At 49.6% G+C, this 17,776-nt stretch overlaps 1 protein-coding gene across 2 annotated transcripts in view; it reads right to left on the bottom strand.

Moving 5' to 3' along the window:
- Prdm11 (PR/SET domain 11) overlaps nucleotides 1-17,776 on the bottom strand; it is a 41,974-nt gene that overhangs the window by 10,533 nt on the left and 13,665 nt on the right. For both annotated transcript variants that reach the window (XM_027422444.2, XM_027422445.2), the window contains exon 4: nucleotides 11,383-11,450. In XM_027422444.2, coding sequence (XP_027278245.1) covers nucleotides 11,383-11,450 — 68 coding nt within the window. The remainder of the gene's footprint in view (nucleotides 1-11,382; nucleotides 11,451-17,776) is intronic.

The following is a 17,776-nucleotide window of genomic DNA, read 5'->3' as shown; positions in this document are numbered from 1 at the left end:
GTATCTTATATGAGCACCAGAGAGCTTCCCTGAGCTATGAAAATCTCAGGGGGGATCTCTATGCACCTAGGCACAACATGTTAGCCAAGGTAAAAGACAGGCCCCCAAGCCTGCAGCAATCTCGCTCAGCTTCATGGCTCCACTCAAAGGACCTGCCTCAACTCAACTCCTGAGAGTTCTTCTGCATGTGCAAAACATTTCCATGGTTCCAATCTAGCAATAGTCTAGTACAGCACTTTACGAGTACCTTCTCCCTTTTCCCTTTTGGTTTCTGACAGCTGTCAAATATTAAATGTTAGAGAAAAAAAAAGGTAAATGAGGAGCAAGTCACTATCAAGGTTTGTTGAATCAAAACAGTAATGTCTGGAATGGGTTTAAACATTTCAAACGATGTGCCTCCATTTCCCTTTGCACCTCCCCCCACCCTCTGCAGTGTTTTACCCAACAAGAGCTAGCATTTAGAATGGACACCCTCAGTCTTGATACAGATCACAAAGTATTTTCAACATCAGATCAAAACGTGTTGAGCATCTTGCACTGGGTTGTTTTAAAACTTGGCTTTTGAAACGAGATACATATGGCAACTGTGGGTGAATCACAGCCATCCAGTCCCCTGACAAGACATGTTTACACGACAGAACTTTGAAGAGAAAGTTAACTGCATCCAGCTAAGACTTAGTACCTATCACCCCTAATTAGGTCCCTTCACTTTAAAGTGACAATGCTCAATGGCTTGGCCCACTCTCAGAATCCTGATGTCCTCATTCTTATGAAGTTATTGTTGTGGTCACATGGCTGAAGACCCCAAGGTTTCTAGGAACCATCTCCTCTTTGTGGCTGCAAGAGGGTTCGAGTTCCCAGCTCACTGCCTTGTTGGGAGAACAGAGCAGAGTTGGAACTGCCTGGCCCAGGCTGTCCTGTAGAGACAGAGTTGACTGCTGTCTGTTCAGACTTAGGCACTCTAGAAGTAACTGAAAGATGACAGGCAGTGGTGGCAAGGGCAAGGGTTCTGGACTGAATCTTTCCAGAAGATAACACATTGTTTTCAGTCCTGTCTCCTCACTGGCCGTAGGTACTGGACAGATAAGCATGGGGAGACAATTCTCAGGCCTCACCCACTGGGTCTTATCAAGTGTACCATATTTTCTAGCTGGGTCAGGAAATGACTATGGGTTCCAACATAAGAAAGAAAATGGCCCATGGAGGCCACTTTGTTTAATAGGACCAACACAGGCCAGGCTAGGCCAACACAGCTTTCCAGCAGAAAAGAAGTTGCCCAGGGAGACAGAAATGGGAAGACTGGCTGAGAAGAGCCTGGGCTCTGTGATGTCACTGGATTAGGTCTCTGGTACCCACTATCCAGGTGGTAGCCCAGCCTCTGTAAAATACTGTCTTTGGGTGCTAAGGGTTTCTGTCAAGGCTTCCCTTTGGGAGGTTGGTACAAGCTTCCCATGTATTTCCTCTTCCCCATAGCCATCAAGACACCAAAGCAGAAAGCATTGGCCAAACTGACCACTATCACTTGGACTCTGACCTTATTTCTGGCTTATGGCCTCTAATTTGGCCTCTTCTTCCCCAATATCAGAAGTAGAGGCCAACCAATCACACAGATCTTGAGAGTCAGAGGAGACCCAGGCCAGCTGCACAGTGTGTCTGGTATCTCCTGCAAATTGCTATCTTGATTTCCAAGGTTATGCATTTTGGCCAGAACTTAGAGAATGGTCTGGGTTCCAAAGCCAAATGTAGCTAAGAACTTTCCAGAAAGGATATTACAGCGTGCAACTAGGATATTCCTGATTTGAGGAAGCTTTCTCTCTAATTGGAGACAAGCCAGGCTGATGACAAGTGAGAAGACTGCTCTGTGGTGGGCACACTCCTGATGAATGCTAAAGGAACCCATTCTTGTTCCTCTGGGAGGTCTTGGGTCTTGGCAGGCAGGGCCCTGCCTTTCACAGACAGCTACCAAGATCAGTGGTGTGTCTCATTCAAGATGGCCCCTACTGGACAGCCAGGAGCCTCTCAAGTCTCTATCCAGAAATTATTTCTCTCCCTGGAAACCCTAAGGTTAAATTCACTAAGTGCTATGTCACTTTTGATGTGCAGGAAAATGAAGTACAGCTGACCTAGCATGCATGGATGCTTAGCTGCCTTTAGCCTACAAGTACCTGTCTTTCCTTTGGAGGGCCAAGCATGGGTCTGGGCATGCCCACGGGGAGCTTATGGAATCCAGGGAATGCAAGGGTCACAGAGCCCTTTCCCCCATACATTTTCCCTTAAGCATCTAATCCCTGCTCTGGGGGCTCATAGGTTTCCTTGGGATGTGAAGAAAGAAACTACACACCAAAAAAAAAAAAAAAAAAACCAAAAACAAAACACAAAACAAAACAAAAACAGATCTGGAGCCTGGCTGTGTTCAAAGTGTGATATCCATTTTGTTTTATTGCCATCTTAACAAAAATATTTGAGAGGGCTATCTGGGTTCCAGCATGGGTAGGCAGGGCAATTCCAGGCACTGGGCTATTTACTGGACAAAACAATGTTCAATCTGAGGAGGCAGGAACCCCCAAAGAACCACAAACTGGGGCAATGGAGCCCAGGGTCCAGGGACATGGCAGGTGCCATCAGTCCAATCCCTCATGTAGGACAAAGTATGGGGTGTGTATCTAAACAGCTCTAGCGACAGCCTCAGCAGGCACTAGGTCCAGGAGGCTTCCAGCCCCACTTAGTCTCTCAGGGAAGGGGGAGGATGCAAAAGGTCTGCTGGGATCAGCCTCAGGCCAAGGAGCAAGGACAAAGCTGCACCTAGATCAGAGCTAAGCTTTCAGCTTGGTCTCCCTCCCTAAATCTAAGAACCCAGCTCTCTGACCATGCCCCCTAATCAAAACACAAAGCTAGAAGTGTATATGGCTAAGTGACTACACAGCCCAAGCAAGCAGAGGCAAGACATGCTGGGAGGTGGGCTGCACACAGCCTTATTGGGTTTGGGCCTTATTAGGAGTCAGTGAGTGGACAGTCTGCCTGCTGGCTCCTGAGACTTGGGCCCTGGATCTCCCCACCACTGGCTGTGAGAACTGGGGCCATGGTAGGCTAGCAGACTCATCTATCTCCATGCAGGTTTTGTTCCCTCTTTCAAGTGCAGAAGCTGAGGCAGAGGCAGAACATTTATTAGCCCTCTAGAATTGGCCTCTTGAATGGCTGTGTCATTTTTGACCCCTGAGATGCATGACAATGATCAGAATGACCAGCAATCAGCAATTGTAAAGACTGACTTGACTGCCTCCTCACTGTTCAGAAAACTCCCTGAGATGGCCTGCCACGTACAGGCTTGGGAAAAAGCTTACAGTGTGCTAAAAATGCAGGATCATCTCCTTCCCCTCATCAGCAAGTCCCACTCTCCTTCCCTCCACAAAAGGCAAGCACAGCAGCTGAGCAGCAGCAGGGCAAGCACTGGGCCAAGGCTGGGCCCCACCCACCCGGCTGAGCTAGCTCCACCCACCCACAGGCAGAACCACCTGGGAAAGTGCAGAATCGGGACCTGGGAGGTCAGCTCTGCTGCAGCCCTGAGTTGGAAGCAAGATTCTTTGGGATGCTGCTTCATGCCCCAGCATGGCCTGCTCCACAGGATACAGGATACAGGTGGTGAGGAGAGCAACCCTCTAGGCCAAGCAAGCATCAAGCAGGTAGCTTCTCTTGTATCTTGAGTATCTTCCTGAGGTAAGGGGAGGACCTGTACAATGCTCTGTTGCTCTGTTACAGCACAGGAAGCTGGACTGCACCAGGTGAGGGGATCACTGTGCCCAGGGTCATCCATCAGTCTTGGTTTTGGACCCAAGAGACTCCCCCATCTTAAAGCCAGACACCGCCGCCAGAGCTCCTCCTTGTGCAAACTGGCCAGTTTAGAAATTGCTCTTTCTCTTCCGAGACCTGGTAGTCCGTGTGGGGGCTGGTTCTGGGGAATCTGGTGTAGAGTCCGGCAGGGGTTCCTGAGCCTGGGAAATGGAGTCCATGGGGGCTGCCCTTTCTGGCCCCCGCTGAGATGCCTGGACTGCATCCCGGATCTCCATCAGTGCCTGACACATCTGACCAACACGGCTGTTCAGCTCAGTCATAGCCTGGCTGATGACATTCATGCTGTCAGCCATGTCCTGGTGCACAGTTACCAGCTCCTGGAAAAACTGCTGGAACATTTCTGTCTGTTGGGCATAGGCATGGAGGAGATGCCAGTCCAGGCCCATGGCTGGTGAGTTGGGATGAGGCTCTGGGGTCCTGCAGGACTGGGCCTGGGGTGAGGGATGGGGCAGGACCTCTGGCTTAGGGCCCAATATCTGGGTCTGCTTTGAGGAAGAAGATGAGCAGAGCAGCGTGGGCCTGGCCAGGTGGGCCTCTTCTTCTGGAGGATGTAGTAGGGGCATCTGAAGAGGATGCCGTGAGGACCCAGGAGACTCCTCATCTTCATCATCTTGGGGCATACAAGGAGAGAAGGACAGATGATTACAACAGGGAGAACAGGGCAGCCCCGGTCATGGGCCCACCTCTGAAAACTCACTACTGCCCACCCCTGCCACTCCTCAGTCTACACTGGCACTGCCCATGGAGAAATGCCAGCTCCTAAATCCCTGGGGTGTGCGGGCCAGGTACTGGGAGAAGGCTGAGTGAGAGCTGGTTCCCTTCTTCCCCCAGAAGCTGCCACATTCCAGGGAAGGAGTTCAGTCCAAGGACTGGGAGGCCCCAGTTGCAGTGGCAGGCACACCACTCCAAAGGCTCATGACCTTGATGGTGTCACTGCAATCCTGCAGTTTACTTGGTTCAAAGGAACAACAGCGACTGCTCTGCAGAACCCCCTGGAGCCCCTGGCTGGGCAGTTAGTTAGGCTATGAAATTCCAGACCTTACATTGTATTGCAGAGCTGAGAGCATTACCCTGAGTTCTAAGCCATTCTGTGAGCCCCAGCCTCCACAGGGGAGGCTTCCAAAGTTGTCTGGAGCCACCTTGTGGCCTTGCTAGAATCCTGACCTAAAGATCACTGCTGGGTGATGCCAAATGGCTGGAGATGGGAGGGAAGGGCTGATACAGTAATCAGCAGGATAATGTGGGACAAGTGACCAACTCTGTTGTCCCCCAAGGTGGGCTGCCAGGTCAGGCACATCATGACCTACCCATGAGTGCCTGTAAGACAGATTGCAAGTCCTCCTCGATAAGCGCTACAGAGAAGGGCCCTAGACCCTGAGCATAGGGGTCTCTACTTTCAGGTGGCCATGGTATGAGGTAGACTCCCAAAGCAGAAATAAACATTGTGAAAGACTCATCTTGCTGCAAGGGAAAGCCTCCTGTCTGTGGTGTGGGGCAAAAAGTCAGAGTAACCTCCCGAGAAGTTACTCCTCTACATGGCTTTCTCCTTCCTAAGTTCCCTGGGATCTCATGGGGCTGGCACAATAAGAGCCTAGTGCTTCCTGAGCATGCTCAGTAAGCAGATGCCAGAAAGGGTGGGAAGGAGCACTCTGAGCTGCCCTTATCCCCTTTCCAAGCCCTCAGGCTAAAACTGGTGACTACTGGTAGATATGGGGGCTCCTGCAGCCCAAGTTACCTCTGCTAACCTCATCATCTTTGATGTCTAGGAGATGGAGGGGTGAGCAGGGCAGGATTCAAGAAACAGACTTTTCTGGATGCTGCCCCCCACCCACCCCCCAGGCTTCAGCAAACCCTGGCAGACCCAGGCTCAAGTCTGGTTCTGATGTCTCAGGGGCACCTCCATTTTCTGCAAGATTGTTTTCCTCAGCTGGCTAACAAGGAAGTCCGCCTCATCATGAACACTTTTCTACTCCTGAGGCCGACTCTGTGAGTGGCCACCTGTCAGAGGCCCTAGCCAAACAGGAAATGAGCAGATCTCCATGGCAAGGGGCCAGGGAGGAAGGCCGACTCTGTGAACCACCTTCCTGCTGGCTGGGTGCTGGTCCCCACAGCCTCCTTGGCGTCTCCAGCCCTGCTCACCCGCCTCCAGTGAGGACAGCAGATGAGAGTGGGTGTGGACGTGCAAAGAGGTGGGAGGGAAGGGGTGGAGTTCTTCAGGGAGGGATTCCAATGGCTCCCCCTTCTGGTGAACTAGAAAGGCTGTCCTGAAGTCCCAGGAAGCAAGAAGGTAGGACAACAGGGAAACAGAAGGGATGGACCAGGGAGACAGAAGAGAACAGGGAGGGAGCCTAGCCAGTCTAGGATGAGCACCAAGAGACATGGGCTGAAGAAAAGTAGACCAAACGCAGACGACTGGAGTGCAGAGGACAGGGCAGACAAAGTGACCAGGCAACCACGGAGGAAGGTCTCTCCCTGGCCCAGCCCTGCCACTTGGCTGCTGTGGTGGTGCCCCTCCCCCTGCCGGCTATGCTGGGGCTTCCCTGGCTTCTGCAGTTCCTGGAACGTGCCAAGCGCCTTCCTGATGTGGGCCTTGTACATGCTGTTCCCAGCCTGCTTGCCCTCCCCTCCCCTCCTCTGCTCCTCACACCAGGCCTGGTTAACTCTTCCTCACCCCTCAAACGCCTTCCCCGGCCAGGCTTAGCCTGATCTTTTTTTACAGCTTCAGCACCTCCTGTCATATGGTTTGCATACCCAACACAGACTGAAGACACTGGGCCCCACTGCTGCAGAGCAGCAGACCCCAAGTGGGCCCTGGGTATCGCACAAGCCTTAGGCTGACAATCGGGATGTCCTGGACTGGGTCAGCCCTTATCCTCCCTCTAAGGGTGAGCAATAATCTAATTCAAGCAGGTATGTCTAACCTTTTGACACTGCAACACAACGAGGTCACCTACAAAGTTTCTGCTCAATGCACAAATAAATAAATAAATAGCTTGTAATATTTTAAGCAACCTTATGCTTTAGCTCAGGCTACATTCGTAGCTATGTGAATGCGGCCCTCAAGCCGGAAGTTGGACACATCTGAAGCTTTTTAGTCTTGCAAGCGTCTGTGTAGGTTTTAGATGCAGCCCTGTCCTTCTTGCTTCCAAGCCAGCTTCTAGCACAGAATGAATGCACAAGAATTGCAAATGGGACACGAGTAGGATGCAGGCATGGCAAGAGTTAGGGAGACTGGGGCGGGGGAGAGGGGCTGGGGGGGGCTAGAAAGGGAAGGTGTGCACATGAGGAAGCAAGCCCCCACACTCAGGCCATGGACAGGCAGTGATACTCACAGCTGGTAGGGGGGCTGTCGATACCATCCAATTCTGCCCTGGGGAAGCTGTGCCCAGCCTGGCCAGTGAGCAGGGCTGACTTGATGGCCCTCTCGTGGGCAGTGAGCATGATGGGATGAGTGTGGCCCCCGATCCCTGGACCCGACAGTGACTGCCGCATGAAGGCCAGCTTGTCCTTGGTCCTGCGCTTCATGTCATCCCATCTGTGCTTAATGTCCTTGATGGAGCGGGGGACCTGGCTGGCGGAGGTGACTTTCCGAGCTATGCCTTCCCAAATCTTGTCCCTGTCGGCATGGGATGGTCGCATGGTCTCTCTCCCAAAGAGAACCGCTTCATGACGGGTCACCTCTGTGACCAGAATGTCCAGCTCCTCCTTGGAGAATTTAGGCTTCCTCTTACGTTCCGCCAGGGGCAGCATGTTCCTTGGGTTGAATATCCCACAAAGCATAATTGGGTAAATGACCGTCAGTGAGGGTGGTCCTTCTTCCTAATCACAGGCCCCATCTGGGAAGCCAGGGAACATTTGTGGCCACCTAGGCTCCACCACACACCCTCCTTCTACAGTGATGCCTCTCCCTCCCTCCTCCTCAGAGGAAAGGCAGGAAGAAGAGGCAGAAGGAACCCAGTGACTACAGGGTAGGGCTACCATACCTCTCATCTGTCTTGAGCACCCGGCAATTCAAGTTCACTCAACTTTTGCTGCCTCATTCTCCCCATCCAGAGGGGGGGGGATGCCAACCACAGTAGTTTCTGAGGTTCCATCTACATATAAGAGCCTTAACAACTTAAGGGACTAGAGAAATGGCTCAGTGGTTAACATTGACAGCCAATTAGATTTCATATCCCAGCTACCACATGAGGGAGTTCACAAATGCCTGTCATTCAAGTTTCAATGGGCTCCCTTTTGGCCTCTATGGACATCTGCACACACATGTGCGTACACACACATACAAATATAAAAATTTTGAAAATAAAAATAGCCCTACTGCGGACTGCAGTGGCCTATGGCATTGGCTGCTAGTGTCCATCATGGTGCAATCAAGGAAAGCGTATTCTCTCACTGGTGGCTCATTTCCCTTTCCCGGTGTCCCTCATGTCCCTATGTCCCTGTGTATGTGCAGGGGAAAACAAGCTCTTCTCCTTCAGGGGTACCTCCAGTGGCTCCTCATGGGTGGCTGCTGTGGCATTCCAGTTAAGATGTGAGGCACCAATGAACATCCACCAAGAGACATGTTACCCTTGGAAGGACACTAGGATAATTTCGATTTTGCTGAGGATCTTCAACCTGACCTTGCACTTGTTCTGGCTTTGGAACCCAATCTTTTCAAATTGTGATTCTATCCACCTTTCACTATAGCTTTGCAAGTTCTACCCAGGAGGGACCAGGGTGCTGAAGGAAACTGGAATCTCAACCCATACCTATGGATGCTTCCAAAACCACAGCGGGAGATCAGCAGTCCTCAGTTCCTCCAGGCTTCTTTCTCTCCTCCCAGCCAATAGAGAGTAATCAGATAAAGGAAAGCTGGGGACATTGGTCCCTGGCTCAGGACAAGGCCTTGTACTCAGACAGACTTGTGGCTATCCTTGGGGATCACAGGGCCTCTGTCAAACTAGAGTGAACTCTGCAGGGCCCTAATTATGCCCCTGTGGGCACTCACAGAGTCTGTGTCAGGAGATGAGATTACTGTACAATGTGGAATGTCCAATAACACGCTTACCTTTTACCCCAGTGCAAACCAGGAGTACCCATGCATGAAGCTCTGCCCATCTAGAATGTTTGAAAGCATGTCTCAAGTGCTCTCCAAAGGCACAAAAATAGCCCTTGGTTGAGAACTACTGCACCTGGAGCACCTAACATAGAGCTTGCAGAGGTTAACACTCAAAACATGAATACTTATCCCTTGCCTGGCCCACCACTAATTTCATAAGGCATCTATCCATTACATCATCCCCAAGCCACTGATCTGTTAGAGAACAACTAAGAGTATCTGTAAATTAACAAGAGCTACCAAAAGCAAAGCCACACCCAAACACAACCACTGGATCTTGGGACTTTTCCAAGCCAGGACACATCAGCCAAGACCACCAAAAAACCACCTGGGGTCTGGACAGTATAGGGGCATCAGGACAGAGTCATGCTAACAAGGTGGGAGAAGTGGACTCCAGCCCACTTCACCCACCTAGAGCCACAAGAAGCCATGCTCTGCCTGGTCCCTTGTGTGTTAGCAAAAAAAAAAAAAAAAAACCTGGTTTGCAGGTCAAGAACTCTGGCTTGTAGGTCCAGAGACACGGGGACACAGCCCTTCTTTTTCCATGGATGACATGAACTTGAGCGAGACTCTGCCTTGCTCTGGTCTCAGTTCATCACTGGGGCACGACCACCAGCACAGAGCAATGGCTGTCAGCCTGAGTGGCCACATCAGACTCACTATAAAGAGATTGCAAAATTGTGATGTCCCAGATCCATCCTCAATCAAGTTACATCAGCAGCCCTGGCATGCTAAACAATGGCTTAGTTCGTTGAGATGAGGCAGCGTCTTCTAAGGGGCTATGAGAAAGCCCTTTCCCCAAGCAAAGGCTCAGAAATGGGAGGAAACATGGGACAGGACAGATCTCTTAGCCATAGTTCATGGAGCCCTGCAAGTGACACTGCACAAGCCTGACACCAGGATGTATCAGACATGCTCTTTCAGCTAGCCTGGACCTGACTGTGGTGACTCATGCAAAGACCCAGACTGGGTCTGTCTGGTCTGTGCTGTCCATTAGCAGCATTTCTGCAAGGCTTGTGCCCACTTTCTCCAGGTGCCCTCAACACAGTTCTGGCCCCTCTGAAGGCTCGTGTCAAAGGCTCCTTCCTATTCCATCTGGACCCTCATAGCACATGTCTGTACTTCTCTGCCGTTTATGCGGTGGCAGGTGTGAGCCTTGTAGGGATGCAGAGGTCAGGATTGGGCATGGCTGGACTGGCCTACTCTCAAGTGCCCAGCCTATATCTGAGCAGAAGCAGTGCTCAGCATAAGGGATACAAGACACTGTCAGACTGACCTGAAATTTTGGGCAAAGGGAGAAGAAGGTGGCTAGGAGTGTCAAACCCAACTTCCTGTGCTGGTTTCAGAGATATCTGGCCAGCTTGTATAGGAGGAGGCAATGTGTGGGTGCTGATCTGCACCTGTTCAGTAGCAGTGGGAACAGCTGCATCCTCAATAAGAGGATGAACCCAAACTGCCCTGCAAGCCAGCTGCAGCTCTGAGGACATACAGGTGGCAGTGAGGCCACCGAGAGGGATACAAGGGACCTTCTCATGACTCTCCACTTCCAACCAGCTTCTCCTCATGTGCTCAGACTCCCTGAGACATCCCTTGCTGTCCCCACCTCTTGTCTCCTCATCAGTCCCCAAGAGTCACCCATCTGAGACTCCCAGAACTACACGGTGACAAGACCTTCCAACCCATGATGTGGCTGGGCCTCTGGGTCTGGGAAGGGCTCCATTTTCTCCCAACGGGATCTAAGTCCCCTATCACCACCTCTGGGTCCCAGATAGAGATCACCAAGTGGTACTGAGGCCACACTGACCTTTTTCTTAACACACACCCACCAGTAGGACCTACACATAGCACACAGGCCAGCTCTGAGCCTGGATCCCAACTCAGTGTGGCCACCTGAGGAGTGACCCTTGTTCAATTTTCTGTTCTCTTTCTGGCTAGACTTTTAGAACCCTTCTGATATAAACTTCTGGGCCACAGCCTGGGGCTAGAGTAGAACCACTCTTGCCAGCAGTCAAGCCTAGTATGAGCCCTATGGGAAAGGGAGCTGGAGATATCAGGAGCCTCCACTCCCACACAACCATACGATGGTTTCTGGGTCTTCCCTGAGTGATACCACCCATGCAGCAAGAGTCTGCCCTGGGAGAATGCCTCTGGTCCATCCTAGGTTGGGGACATTCTCCTCTTCTGCAGGAATTCTACCAGGAGCTCATGGCCTCTGTAGCCTCTAGGATTACTGCAGCCCACTGGTCTGGCCGCAGTCTCTCCACTGGAGCTGCTGATGAAATCCTGGGGGAACAGGGCAGTCCTCTCAAACCCTGCCAGCAGCAGTTCTGGAGCAGCCTGGAGATCTCTGGGAGCCTGGAAGCCCAAGACACTCCCTTGGCTCATTCCAGAGGCTAGTGAAGCCCACTGGAGCCGGCAGGGATGGGACTTACCTCATCCAGTTGGCCTTGGTCTCATCCGACCCATCTATGGACTTGTAGCGGTTGTTCTTGTCCACAATCTGGAAAACAGAGAGATTGTCTAGAATGGGCCATTAGGGAAGGGGATCTCACATGCCTGGGCTCCTTCTCACTAAGGCCAGGGCCCAGCTCCAGCCTCAGCCTCACCTCTTCCCCCGTCCTCCTACACTGTCCCCACTATCATCCCAGCTGTGGCCAAGAATCTTTGTTGTCTTCTCTTCACCCACTCCTATCCTCTTAGAGACCCTAGAGAAGACCTGAGGGGAAGGGCAATAGCCCTCTCACCTGTAATGGAATCCTGGGCAAGATGGCCCAGGAGCACCAGTCCCCACAGGTTGGGGCTGTGTGACAAAAGCTGATCACAGCTCTTCTCTCTCTGCAGTGTCTGTGGGAGATGGGGGCCATCACTGGGGCCCTGGGCACATGTGATTTGAAAGGGCACCTCCTTCCCCCAAACTTCAAATATTCAAGACCCTTGGGGTTTAGGGTGGGGTTGTGTCCAAATGTCTATAGTCTACAATCATTCTGAGTATTCAGACCTGTTGAGGCCTGGGATTCTAGGCTGTCCCTGACTGCCCTTTCGGAGGGGGGGCATTAAAAGACATTTCTAATATAGATCTGAAGCTTGAAGGTTAAAACAGAAAGAGAGGTACTCAGAAAGGAAGATACGTCAGAGAGCACAGGTGTTGGCTTCTCTAATAATGTCTCTGGTTCTTTCTTGACCCAAGCTATAAGTGACCTACAGTAATCCACTATGGATCTTTTATAGTCTATGATCTTCCCCTTTGCTCAGTACTTGCTAACATTTTGCACTGTGGTTTTTTTGTTTTGTTTTGTTTTTGAAGTGGAGATTATAAAATTCTCTTTACTTCTTAATGAGCACTTTTACATTTCCGTTCTGGAAAATTCTCAGCTCTTACGTTTTTTAGTACAACTTCTCATGTTCTCCAATCTCTCCTGGAAGAATTTCTATTAAATATACATAAACTAGCTCACTCAATTCTCTGGTTTTTAGCTACTTCTTCATGGTTTACTCTGTCTTTCAGAGCAGTGTCAAGGAAAATTTCTCAGAGCTCTATCCCAGTTCACTAATTGTCTCTCTGTGCCTACTCCAGTTTTCATTTCTTACTTCACTTGCTTTCTTGATATTTTGTTTTCATTTTGGTTTGCAACATTTTTGGGACAGAGCTAGTCTTGAACTCTCAACTCTCCTACTCAGTCTCCTGAGTGCTGAAATTACAGGCATTCACCACCATGCCCAGTGTCTTTACTTCCTTTTTAAGAGTATCTTTTGTTTAAAAAATATTTTTCACTTTAAATATCATTGATTCTTTTGAAGATCTGTCTTTTTTTTTTTTTCATTTGTCTCTTTGGATTCACAGTGACATGTTCCTTCTTTTTTGTTTCCACAGCTTAGATAAGGTATAATTAACAAATAACACAGAATTTTCTAATTGCAGAAAAATATGCTAGATCAAGGCTATTTCCCTGAGGATTTGGGGAGCAACCTCACAAGCCCCTTGGCACCAGTGTTAACACTCTACCCATTCTCCTCAAAATGCAAGGCCAAGTGTTTGTCAATTAAAATCAGACCATGTAGTTCTCCATCTCAAGGTTTTACCCATTGAGCTTTTGATGACATCCATGTTTATTGTTGTAACCGTTCAGGCCTGTGCACCTGAGTCCTGCCCACCTGTCTGACTGCCCTTGGCCTGTTATGGTTTGAACATGAAGTGTGCATATCAGGCTCTTGTGTTGAGCACATGGTCTCTGGCTGGTGGTGCTATTTTAGGGAGTGCTGAGAACTCCAGGAGGAAGATCTACTTGGAGAGTGCTGTGAAGGATACACCAGGTTGTCCCTTCCTTGCTCTCTGCTTCCTGTCCACCATGAGGTGAGCATCCTCCTCCACAGGCTCCTACTGCCATGTTCTGCCTCACCACAGGCCCAGGACTAATGGAGCCAAAGACAACGGATTAGAACCTTCGAGACTGTGAGCCAAAAATAAACTCTCCCTTGGCTAGCTGTTTATGACGGGTATTTTGTCAGAGTAAGGAGAGAAATTACTAATCCATCCTTGCTCTGCCTCTCACTTTGCTGTAGCCCGTTCTGAGGGGCAGCCAGTCCAGCTTTCATCCATGCCCAGAACCTCTTTTCCATACTCTTACCAGAATCATACTCATGGAGTATTTCAAACACTCAGAAATGATGAGAGGACAATGTAGCTGACAGTAAGGGCCAACAGAATGCACACTAGTTATGTTCACCTCAGATCTTGCCCTTTGCTTCAAAAACATCCCAAGTTGAGACAGGAAGATGACTCAGTGGGTATAGGAACTAGGACATGAGCCTGACAACCTGAGTTTGGTCCCCAGATCACAAATGGAGATAGAAAAGAACCAGCCCTGACAGTTGTCCTCTGACCAAACAGCTACACTCACATGCACACACAGGCATGCACACATGAGAACATGAACACACACATGCATGTACACACATGCATACTCACATGTATACACACACACATACACACACAACACACACACCAAATAAATAAAAATTGTAAATCTCAAGTAAAGACCACCTCTGCCTCCAACTCCTTCCTCTTTTCCAGCCACTTGAAGCTGGCAGGGACCCTTCACCCCATTTTTGCCACACACATGTTCCTTTTCTACAAAACAACATGTAACACTATTTTGCAAAAATCTAGAAAATGCAATGGTCTAGTCTGGAATGTTTCCTTCAGGCTTGTGTTTTGAAGGTGTGGGCTCCTGCTGGTGGCACTATTTTGAAAGGTGTGAAGACTTTAGGAGGCGGGGCCTGGCTGGCAGACTCTGGTTCCCTCACTCTGGTCCCTCTCTCTGCTTTATATGGGAGGCATCTCATCACATGCTCCCACCACCACAATCTCTGTCAGCCCTTCCCTGCTAGGGTGATCTGAAATCCCTCTGAAACCCTGGGCTAAAATAACTACTTCTTCCTTTCCTCTTTTCTGTTGGGTACTTGGTATAGTAACTAATGCCGAGAAGCAGTAACTAATGGCAAGAACTCACGGAAATGGCCCCCAAGTGACCACATCTTATTAAAACATTTCCTGCTGTGCTGTGATACCTGCTCCCCTCTGATCTGTGAGTCTTAGACTATGTCACCCTGCAGGCCTTCCTGATCTGAGTAAACTCTCTCCTGCCACAGCCCTGCCCCCCACCCCCACACCACATTAGTTCCATGGCATCCCATTACTCTTTTTAAGACCCTAGTGACAAAGATCATTTCTGTTGATGGTATGACTGTAAGCTTTGAGTCAGATGATGGAGAGGATCCCTCACCAGGTCTAAGGAATAGAGACAAGGCCCAGAGCACTGCCATCCCCAGTAGCAGCCCTGCTGCCTTACTTAGTGTACATACATGGTAGTATCCTGGTGGATGGTGGAACAAAGAACCTTTTAAATAAAAAGCAAGCTAAGACAAAAACCAAAGAACCTGACAGTGTTGATATGTTAGTAATGAGTGGGTATACGGAGCCAGCCTGCACTAACCAGGGCCAGCTGTTAGCTTGCTGAACTCCCCTAAACAAGCTGTGAGACACAGCCATCATCAAAACTCGCAAGACATCAAATTTCATATTTGTAAAATGTAACACTCAGAATTTACCACTCCCCAGCTCTTTCACTACATTGACTGCCATCTGTGTGGCTACCACCAGGACCTGGATGCCCCCCACCACCACACCTGTTGTCCCCAAGGCCTTGGGTTAGTAACTTGGTCCTTAGCTCAGCACTACTGAAAGGCTGTGGAAACTATAAGAGGCAGGGCCTAGTAGGAGGTATTGGGTCCTGAAGACAAACCCTGCAAAGTGTTTATGGAACGCTAGTCTCCTCACAGGGGCCATGTGGCTTCATAGCCTGCTTCCCTATGCTACCCATTATACTGCTACCTTGAAGCAGGTTGCAAAGCAAAGCAGTCAAGTGGTTAGAGATTTAAACAACTGAAACTAGGAGCCCAGTTCCCAACTTAACCAGCTCACATATTCTGTTACAGCAATGGACACTGGTGATGCAACACTACAGTGGATCTCTTAGCTAACACATGCATGCCCTGGGTTCCATTCCCAGCACCACACACTCACACATTCGGAGTTTGCTGGAATAATCAAAACTAACTGGCACATACTCTCTGTGCAATGAAGTACCACATTCAAGGCACCCTTCCCTTCTTGGCATTCAGGGAATCCAGGTGGAAGGAAGAGTTGGGAGCAAGGTGGGTCAGGAGCTTTGTCACTCCAGGAACCAGGCTGTGGCCCCACCATCACCATCAGGTGGTAACACACCAGCACACAGCCATGGCAGCACTCTGCAAGCATTCAACTCTGCTTTAGAGCTAAAGGAGGAGAGAGAAGTGGGGGTGCTTCTCCTCCTTTGTCTGTGTATGAGCCTAACCAGCCATTGCGCTTTTACAGTCTCAGAAACAGGACGCTGGGAAGATGACCCAGTTGGCAAAGTGCTTGCTGTTCAGACATGAAGACCTGAATGCAATCTTCAGAATCCAAATAAAAAAGCTGGGCATAGTGATGTAACCTTGCAGTCCTGACACTAGGGAGATGGACACAGGAGTATCTCTGGGGCTGGCCAGCCTGTCTAGCCAATCCACAAGCCTCAGGCCAGTGAAAAACCTTGTTTCAAAAACCAAACAAAAATAAAATGGACCTCTGAGGAACGACACCCAAGGTTGAATTCTGGCCTCTACACACATGAACACATGGACCTGCATACACGTGGACAAGTGCAAACACACACACACAATTCAAGACTAAAAGGCAGACATGCTGCGGCTCAGGCTCCTTCCTCCCCTCCACAATCTCCCCAGATGGCAGATGCTCTAGTATACAGGAACCTCCATGGAGTGGCACAGAGTCGGGTCCTTATGCCAACATTGCACACCTTTGTCACAGCTCCCAAAGGTCTAAAATCTCAGCTCACAGTTTAGGAGCCGCATGTGTGGACTCCAGCAGGTGTTTCACTGGGCAGACCTCGATTTTCTCTGTAAAACCAGTGAGGACCAACCCTGCAGCCTTGCAGCCTTGACCACAGCAGAGGGCATGAGGTTAATGGTGGCTATCACCATCATAGCTGTGACTGCCATTAAGGAAAAGCAGACTAAATGGTCCTTGTTGTTAACTCAAGTGGTGTCTGCCAGTCAACACAGGGCGGTACTAATTACCTTTCTGTCCCTTGCAGCTTCAACAAAGCAGAAGGATCTAGATGGGCTGGGGCTGACACGGAAGCTGCCTGAAGCCTCCATGGCTGGTTCAGGCCTCAAGGTTTTCTGGGGGATGTTCCTTGGCTTAGCTTTACTCGTTCAGAATTTTCTTGATTCAAGCACTCAATCACTCAGTAAATGCCATCAGGGGAGCAGCTAGAGTGACAAACTCTAGAGACAAAGTGGTAAAAACAGTTGTCATAGTCACTGTTCTATTGATGTGAAGAGATACCATGACAAGGCAATTCTTATAAAAGAAAGCATTTAAATAGGGGCTTACAGTTTCAGAGGTGTAGTCCCTTATCATCATGGTGGGGAAGCATGGTGGCGTGCAGGCAGTAGCCGAGAGCTATATCCTGATCTCCATATGGAGAGAGAGAGAGAGAGAGAGAGAGAGAGAGAGAGAGAGAGAGAGAGAGAGAGAGAGAGAACGCAATACTGGGCTTTGCACGGGCTTTGAAACTTCAAAACCCACCCCTTTCCTTCAACAAGCCACACTTCCTATTCATCCTAGTCCTTTCAAATCGTGCCACTCCAGGGTGACTAAGCCTTCAAATACAAAAGCCTATGGGGGCCATTCTTTTTCAAACCACCACATTCCACTCCCTGTCTGTCATACGCTTTGTAGCCACATCATAATGCAGGAATGCATTCAGCCCAACTTCAAAAGTCCCCTGGTCTACCCATCTCAACACTATTTAAAAGTCCAAAGTTCCAAGTCTCTTCTGAAACTCATGGCAATCTCTTCATTGTAATCCCCCATAAAATTAAATTAAAAAGCATATCATGAACTTTCAGCATACAATGACTTATGATACACATCACCATTCCATAAGAGAGGAAAGGGAGCATAGTGAGGAAAGACTAGACCAAAGCAAGACCAAAACCTAGCAGGGCAAAATACAAATTTTGTATCTCTGTGTCTAATGTCCAACTCCTTCCAACTTGGTTGACTACACACACCTCTCTCTCCTTGGGCTGCAGTTTTCTCAGCAGGTATCCCATGACTCTGGCATATCCAACATCTTGGGGTCTGTTGCTGATGGTTTCCTTCACTGCTGAAGCTTTCCTTTAATCCTTTTCACACGTTAGAACCTTCACTGAGTGGAGTCT

This window comes from Cricetulus griseus, chromosome 6 (genome assembly GCF_003668045.3).
Source record: "Cricetulus griseus strain 17A/GY chromosome 6, alternate assembly CriGri-PICRH-1.0, whole genome shotgun sequence".
Taxonomy (NCBI): domain Eukaryota; kingdom Metazoa; phylum Chordata; class Mammalia; order Rodentia; family Cricetidae; genus Cricetulus; species Cricetulus griseus.
The sequence above is the reverse complement of the archived record's forward strand: the minus strand, read 5'-3'. Positions and strand labels throughout refer to the sequence as shown.